This window comes from Carassius carassius, chromosome 49 (genome assembly GCF_963082965.1).
Source record: "Carassius carassius chromosome 49, fCarCar2.1, whole genome shotgun sequence".
NCBI lineage: Eukaryota > Metazoa > Chordata > Actinopteri > Cypriniformes > Cyprinidae > Carassius > Carassius carassius.
The window spans coordinates 19,629,395-19,638,461 of record NC_081803.1 but is presented as its reverse complement, the minus strand read 5'-3'; the positions used below and the strand labels follow the sequence as shown (position 1 = coordinate 19,638,461).

General features: G+C 38.8%; 1 protein-coding gene across 1 annotated transcript in view; it reads right to left on the bottom strand.

Annotated features, from left to right (window-relative positions):
- Nucleotides 1-2,344: 2,344 nt before the first annotated feature.
- LOC132132861 (beta-adrenergic receptor kinase 2-like) overlaps nucleotides 2,345-9,067 on the bottom strand; it is a 76,887-nt gene continuing 70,164 nt past the window's right edge. The window contains exons 20-21 of the mRNA XM_059545386.1: nucleotides 7,926-8,039; nucleotides 2,345-5,995 (exon numbers count right to left, since the gene is read on the bottom strand). Coding sequence (XP_059401369.1) covers nucleotides 5,834-5,995; nucleotides 7,926-8,039 — 276 coding nt within the window. The 3' untranslated portion in view covers nucleotides 2,345-5,833. The remainder of the gene's footprint in view (nucleotides 5,996-7,925; nucleotides 8,040-9,067) is intronic.

Below are 9,067 nucleotides of genomic sequence, written 5' to 3'. Positions count from 1 at the left end.
AGTTTATAAATTCAATATTTAGCAAACTTGATTACCATCTGTTAAATAAATGTCAGAAGAAAGGCTTTCTTTGTCTTGTTTCATTAGCTCAAACTGTTTAGGTGGCTAAAAACATTAGGTATTTTCATCAGTTGGAATGGATACAATTTGATATCTGATTCTGAAACAAAGTTATTTGAACTCTGTGATATGATTCACATTCTTTTATATGTGCATTACATGCATTTCAAACCCTTAAGCACATGCTAGTTTCCCAGTCACTGTGGATAATGCCAAAGAAGCTACCGCATGGATTTAATGGATATAAACATTATGTTGTATGAGGCTTCTACATTAAAACAAGCCAAGACATCTGTAACAGACAATAAACGCGTTACATGAGAATTTGAACTTGATAACTTCAAGGAGACGCTTTATAATTTAGAGGGTGTAAATCAAATTGTTACAAAAACCCTTTAGTGCCAAAGTTGTTTAAATTTCTAAACAGAGAATACCAAAATTAGGATTTTTAAGACTTCTTCATGTAGTAGGTTGTAATATGTGGCCCTGGACCACAAAACCAGTCTCAAGTGTTTATTTTAAAAAATTAAAAATAAGCTTTCCATTGATGTATGGTTTATTAAGATCGGACAATATTTGGCCGAGATACAACTATTTGAATAATCTGGAATCTGAATTCTAAAATACTGAGAAAATCACCTTTGAAGTTGTCCAAATGAATTCTTATCAATGTATATGTAATGAATTAACCTTTGTATTCATCCGGAAGAAGGAGGCGGGAACCGGCGCACAATCAACAGAAAACTTTAATGATCAAAATAAACACAAATCAGCGCATCAGCCCCTCACGGACGACTGATGCGCGCAAAATAAAACCAAAACACAACTAAAAGCCCAGGCCTGGTCCTCTCTCGTCCTTCACTGTCGTCGCTCCAGTTTTATATCCTTCCATCTCCTCCATGGGCCTCGAGACCGGTGGGTCGAACAGGTGTAGCTCATCTCCAATCACTCCACCGGCCTCGCTCCCATGTCCCTCGGCCCCGCCCCACTCGTCACAGTATATTACAAATCAAAAATTAAGTTTTGATATTTACGGTAGGAAATTTACAAAATATCTTCATGGAACATGATCTTCACTTAATATCCTAATGATTTTTGGCATAGAAAAGAAAAATGTATAATTTTGACCCATTCAATGTTTTTTTTTGGCTATTGCTACAAATATACCCCAGTGAATTAAGACTGGTTTTGTGGTCCAGGATCGCATATATTTGCACTGTTGCATCATTTTATTATTACTGTAATGTTAAACTATGTGATGTGTTACATGTGTTTAATGTTTAGTGCTTTAATGAAGACAAATTTCCCAAGAATGGACAATAAAATTATATTCTATTTTAAGTATAACAATATTGTATGTGTGCAAGGTATTTTCAAATCTGCTTGAAGCATTTACATGGTTAACTTTTTCCTATTGACTGGGCTATTTCAGGTCTAAACCACCCCTTTTATTCTGATGTGTTTATATGAAGACTTTTTAGTCCATCAATTGGACTATAATCAGATTATTTTGATGAATGTTAACCAAGATATTGTGTTACGGCACCAGTTTTCATTTTTTAAACTAATATACCTGTACATTCAACATTTAAAGTCTTCATAAAAAAAAAATGAAAAAAAACCTGCGTTCAAAACTATTTTAATTCCGCAAACGCGACATTTCAGAGTGGAATTATTTATAGATTTTTTTTAAATAGACTTGATTTGGTCTGTTGCAGTGGTTTTCAATATTTGTCTCAAAGTCCCCCCACTGTTCACAACAACATGTGAAGGCCTCGTATTTTTTCATGGGTTTTTACAGTTGGTTTAATTCTCTTATCTAATGACATTTAGACATTGTGACTAGAGTGTTCAAATGCTTTCAATGCCAGTGCAGTTTCAATCAGTGCTGTTAAAATCACCATTTAGCCTTTTCACATCTAGGCACTAGGAGAGGGGTAAACAAGGACATATTAGAATATGGCGAGGATAATAAACCTGAAGAACCCTTAAGATTCATTTGAGCTTTGATTATTGCTACAGGATAGAGAAGAATGTCCAACAGAGGACTGTTTACTTCAGAACACTAATGCACTGCTCAATCACACAGAGCTCCATTGAGGGGATTTGGTCCGCAGTCCCTTCAAATGGCTTTGACATGCCCTGAAAGTTGGCTAATGGAGGTTTAAGTTTATAAATCTCACACTAAAGAGTTTGTTTAAATCGAACAAGTGTCCTCGTTCTGATATAAACAGGATAAATCCTGAAATGAAGCAGCTTTAAAGCATGGAGACAACAGACACGCTAACACGAAAAAGGGGCTTTTATTTCTGAACTGTTTTTATAAGCAGTCCAAGACACGTTCCTAGCTGTTCTGAAAAATGAAAAAAAAAAAAACATTTTTAATAACAATTATCATTCATTGAATAATATTATCAATAATTATTATAATCATCATCATCAGCATCAACATAACCTCAATGGTAATAACCCCAGACAGTAGTATTTGCGTTTGCGCTTGTTTGTGGCACATGAAAAAGAGAGTTTCGGTTGACTGTAAACCCAGATACTCGACAGCTCCGTGCCCTAGGTAAACCAACGCACAGAGGGACTAGCTCCCCGACCAGACAATAAATATGAAAGAGAGCAAGAGAGTTCTGTATTAAACGAACAAAAATAATAATCTGTAACTCGTAAGTACAATATCTAAAGTTCTTATGTGCAAGATCTGAGCTGATTCTTCACCAGAAATAGTTGAACTCACATCGAACCCGATCCCTTCCCGAGTCAATTTTTTTTGTGTCTACATCGTAAAGTATTTTAAATAAACCTAAGCTCATTTGTTTTCATTTCTTATACACATATATACTTAGATTTTAGTTAGGTTTTTTTCCCTTCCTATTTATTGTCCTCTTCCATTTTGAAACCTGCGTTCACCCACACACAAAATTCACCGCTACGGAACAGACACACAAGAATGAAGCAAACACTGACGAAGTGACTGAAAAGCTACTGTTAAAATAAAATAAAATTAAAAAAACCCTGAATAAAACATGGATACTTAGGACTGGCGGAGGTGCCACCCTTTTTGAAAAACGGGCTAGCAATTTCAAGACATGGTACCGGCTGTCGCCGGTCAGTAGCTTTGAGGCATATCGTCAATGATGTAGGATCATTGCCCCATGGCCCACTTGTTTCACGTCTCCTGAATTTAATCACATTTTTGTACCCTTTCTCAAACTCACTGCTGCTCGCCCATTAAAACGTACCAATTTTTAGTCTCAGAAATAGCCGGCGAGCATCGGGTGAGCTTTTCATTGGTTCAGAGGACATTCTCCTACAGTCATTTGGCACATTTTATTTCGTCAGCTTGTGAACCGTGATGGAAAAAGTGCAGTAATATATATTTCAAAACAAGCCATTTTGGTTTCAAAATAAAACTCTTGAAGGGCACTAAAAACATCCTCAGGATGGCACCTCCCCGATACTTAAAGGCTACAAAAACTGATCCGACTCCCAAAACCCTGCGATTTCAGCAGAGCACCGCATGCAAATCACTTGGAATGCACAGCCGGGAGTCACAGAAAAAGAAAATTACTGCATGGAAAAAAAGAACCTGAATACACATGAAGAAAATACTTCTTTAAAATCACCTCTTGCCTGTTAAGCTGTGCTTGTTTTTCCATCCAAAAAAAAAAGAAAAAAAAAAAAGACCAAAATAAATGCACATAACGTACTCCAAAAAATATGTAATCTATAGAAATCTGCATTTGCATCATATCCAAAACAATATAAAATTTTTAACTATATTCAAATCAAGCCTTACAACAAATGGTGTTAAGTTGTCTCTCCTTCCGCGATCCAAGCACCACACCTTTCCAAACACCTGTGAGTGCGAGCGTCCTACCCTCTAGCTGAATAACAGTCTATCTGCCTGTGAATGGATGGATAATGGTAATGCTGCATTACACGTCTCACCCTCAGAAGTGCCGGCATAACGAAACACACAAGAGACAGACAGAAGATCTCTTTGCACCTCATTATGAGATAAGCCATCCAACTCTTCACTCTTTCACACCAATGGTCCTAAAAGACGCATACACAGTTTTCTCAGCCTGAGGTTTGCACATGGCTGCTGATTGATTGACAAATGTGAACACCTCCCACCCCGCCCGCCCCCAAGCTGAGACATAGGGACAAACACAGACAGGCAGAGACAGAGATTCGCCATATATGCAAACATTGTCTAGAAGATTATACTGTAGATGCACAGAGAAAGGATTCATATATACAGTCGAATAAACGACTCCAGGGATGCTGCTGCTGTTTTTTTTTTTTATCTCAAGTGGTCCCTCTAACCATGCATCGTCAACTGTCCATTGGCCTCCTTGTACATGACTGGAGGTCTGCTGTTCAGTTTTTATTCTGTGTTCAGTTTCCAACACTGTTCCCGGGATCTTTTCACGGGGAGATGCAGGTGACGCGGCCTGGACTCAAGGAATTCTCAGGTGTCTCAAGTCGAATGTTTATTTCACTGGCACTTTTTGCACTTCGGTGGATTCAGGGGAAGGGGTTGGGTTCGTGTCTTAGTAAAGGTCCTGCCACGTTCCTTCCCAATGTGTCAAGCAGCGTAAAACACTCCAACCACGAACAAATTAACAACAACAACAAAAAAAAGACAAAAAGAGAAACAAATACATTCAAGGTGAAAGAAAAAATTCTTCCTGGTGAAAATATTGGGGCATTTCCTTTAAAGCAACAACACCTACTTTTTGCATCATGTACACGCATTAGTACACACATTTAATGCATGTGAGGAACCAAACCAAATTTGGTGTTTACAAGGGCTGAGCAAAAAAAAAAAAAAAGAAAGAAAGAAAAATCGTTCCCGATTTACACTGTACGTCCTCTGAGAGCTCTCAGAACTTGGATGCACGCAACACTCGCCGTTGCAGTTCATTGAATCCATTGGCGAGTATTAAGGAAGTGTCGAAGACTTCTGTACTTCACAAATACAGGACAAGGTTCGGGAGCCAGAACAGTCCACAAATCAGAGTCCATTTAGCATGAAACGATGCACACGCGATGTTGACAAAGCAGTACAATGCATACGCATCAAGAATGGCAAAATCAGTGAGGTGGCCTTGGTGTTCCCACAAAGGACATAAAAGAGAATGGGAGTGATATTGTTCAAACCATTGTCTTTTGACATTGTTTCTATCTAATTAGATCTCTCAGGCCACATGGCTCTGGTTTCCCTCTAGCAGAGGTATGGATATAGTCTGGCTCTAGCACAAAGCCACTTGTAAAGAAGCTCCAAGTGGACATTGTTTGGGACCCTTATAGCAGAGGACTATCTTTGCCTATATACGAGCATGCCAAGCGTATGGAAAGAGAATGTGGGAATCACAGAAGGAACGACATGCTCACAAAAAAGGTGCAGTATCCCAGCCTGCACCACTGGTCAAAACAGGGTCCCAGATGCAGCACTGGTATCACTGATTGTTCTTTAACATTATTCTGGAGTGACGCCCACCCCAGTATGTCAAGTTGCAAGGAACTGTGTATGTGTGTGCATTTGATTAACAAACAGTTAAGGAACAGCAGGGCACAGTCCAGTAGAACCTTCCAAGACGGACCATGTGGCGGCTCACTGTGCCAGCTGGGAAGCCTAATGTTGCTGGACAAGCGTTTTGCTGGGAGAGAGAGAGAGAGAGTGTGAGAGCATGTGCATGTTTGTGTAGATGAAGAGGATGGAGAGGAATGGTGGACAAAGGTGGCAGGAAGGGGCGGGTCACAGGCCGTTGCTGTTGCGGTGCGTGAGCGGAGGTTTGGACAGTTCCAGCACATTAGTTCGCCCCTTGCCAATGACTTTGGGGGCACGACGCAGCAGCTTCTGGGCCTCGGTGAATGCTTCGGTGAGCTCCTTCTTCCACTGTACGAACTCTGGGTCGCTCTGTGAGAAGAAAAAGAGAAAGAAGAAGAAAAAACATTGGCAATTCATTCTCAGCTGCTTTACGATTTTTTTAACATATCAAGAACTTTTTAAATAGATAAAACCCTAGAGAGCTACCTAAACAGCGTTTTTAGGCAGTCTAGATGCAAAGGATTTTTAATGTTCTTTTGTGAACAAGGAATGAGACTGCATTCTGAAAGTCAGTCAAGTTTAAATAAAAATTTGTTTTAATTCAGAAATTATTGAAAAAATGTTCAATGTATTTTGCACCTATATTTTGTTATGCTTTTGTGTCTGGATGTCAAACTGGATTGGAATCAATTAAGCTGGAGGCTTGTGCACTAAGAGGATTATTTCACTCCAGAATAAAAATTTCCTGATAATTTACTCACCCCCATGTCATCCTAGATATTTTTGTCTTTCTTCAGTCACAAAGGAATTAAGGTTTTTGAGCAAAACATTCCAGGATTATTCTTCATATAATGGACTTCAATGGTGGCCAACGGGCTGAAGGTCCAAACTGCAGTTTCAGTGCAGCTTCAAAGGGCTCTACACGATCTCAGATGAGGAATAAGGGTCTTCTCTAATTAAATGATCAGTCTTTAAAAAAAATAACAAATAAATAGCTCCACTTCATGCATTATGTGGTCACGTTGGATAGGTCACACATGACATATGCAGAAGTACCGACTCAAAGTTTACAAAGAAAATGTGCAAAGAAAGTCAAATGCCCTTTGAGAAAAAAAAAAACAAACAAACAAAAAAAAAAAAAGGGTAAAACGATGTCAAGTTAGAGGAGAAAATGAGATGGAGTTTTTTGCCCTAGCCCACCTTTTTGAACCAGAGTAAAAAGATGCTAACCGTGCATGACCTTTCAGACAGGATTACATGCATGAATTTGCGCACATCCCGGAGCTAGTGCAAGACAAGCATTTGTGGTTAAATAGTATATAATTTTATTACATTTTTTTTTTGGAAAATGACTGATCATTTTGCTAGATAAGACACTTAATCCTCGGCTGGGATCACATAGAGCCCTTTGAGATCACCATTTAAGACCATTATATGGAGAAAAATCCTGCAATCTTTTCCTCAAAAACCTTAATTTCTTTGCGACTGAAGAAAGAAACACATCTTGGTTGAGGGTGAGTAAAATATCAGGAAATCTTTATACTGGAAGTGAACTAATCCTTTAATGTGAAAGATATTTGTATGAGCTGCAAAAAAAGTGCTTTAAATTAGCTCCTCATGAGGTTTAATTTCAGATCAATGTTCACTAAGGTCTGCAAATGCATGGACACACACTTCTGATGCTGCTCCTGCACAGATGGGAAAAAAAATATTTCCCACAGAACACAGACTCAAAAAGATAAAGAACATTTCCTAGAACAGAAGTTTATAGCAGCACATACAGAAGCCCTCATCACTTTCTCTGCACAATCCATCTTTTCTTGAATTATCTAGTTAATTAAATGTTTTAATATTATCATAATAAGAGGCCAAATAGGCAGTGAGCAAGAGAGAAACAAAGTTTGGGCAGTATCATCAAAGGTATAGTGGAATTTTTATTTATTTATTACTGACTTATTTCTGTGATTGAAACTAAAGTTTTCTTTAGTCGTAAAATAACAGTATCATACTTGGAAAATGTATTATTAATTGAATATTACTATTATTAATTATATTTAATCTCAATTCATTTTATATGATGATATATAAGCAGTCCATAAAGGGCAGAGCTTCACTTTTCCTGCCTTGTTTTTGTGATAATTTTAATCATTTAGTTATTTATTCATTTTTAATAAGACAACTCAGCAGAGCTTTAAAAAGAGGACTGTGTACACTGAAAGTTAAGCAAGATAATACAAGAGCAAAAGGGGAAGAGAGAAACCCACAACAAGACGGTGAGAACAACATGAAGGTGCCCTACCTCGCACTGTAGGACAAACTGTTTCCCTCCTTTGATCCTCAGCAGGATGCACTTTTTGTCCTTGATCTGCGTCTCCTCCACATTCACGATCTGCTCCATGGTCAGCAGGTTTTGCTGGGGGGAGGAAAGACTAATTAGTGCGTCCCTGTAAGAGTCTTCTCATAGACTATCCTACTGTGTTCGTGAGGAATACGCCATGCTACCTGCTAGCTCTGGACGGGTGGGATTTTACCCAATGCTTGAGGTATACACATCTAACGGTGTCACTTACATTGAGGCAGAAATTCTAGAGGTTGTCTGGGGCTACAAGAGAGCAAAGACACAGATGACAAGCTGTTCTTGTACTCAGTGAGTCAGTGGAGGTGCAACGGGCTGCTGACAGAACATCTCATGTAACAGTCTGATCGCGGATACTTGATTCCCATCAAACTGAAGGATAATGAAAGTCATTTCACTTATGTACAAACATTTTTCCTCTAAATGACACGTTCCACATTCAGACTGGTTTCTAATGACCTTGATTTAAAGTAAGCTTCTGTGCGACAACTTAGACATGTGGAACTTTAAAATCACTAAATAATTAATTAATGAGAGAGTTAACGCCAGACTGGCTCTCCAAAGTTGAGAACACAGAACAACTGCAATGTAGTGAAGTTTAAGCATCACTTCTTGCAATCTGATTTGTAAGTGGCCTCCCTCTCTGCCCTTTCTATGCATCTCCTCTCCAACATGTTCCACAGGAAGTGCATTTACCCTTCAGATTGAAGATTCAGGAACTCTGGGAGTTAAAAATGCAGGAAACTGGTGAAATCTGCACTTCATCTTAGTTACAGATCAGGGCAGAAACTCTCTGGCCCCAGGGAATCTGCAGTGACCTACTTCTGCATTAGAAAGATCTGAACGCAAACGCAATCACTTCCACTGGACGGGAAAAGACTGAGGTTTGGTTTAGCGGTGGAAAGAAGCAAAGGATATTAAAAGGAGAAGTGGCCGTCTCAATGGTTCAGGCTGCAGGTGAACCCTTCATCACTATGGGAATTTCAGAGCAGGATGGATTAAGACTTAAGGCGTATGCTAATTTCTAAAGAAATGTGTTCCCTCCTCTCCATCTCCTTAGAATATTTATCAAAATCTTGACAATT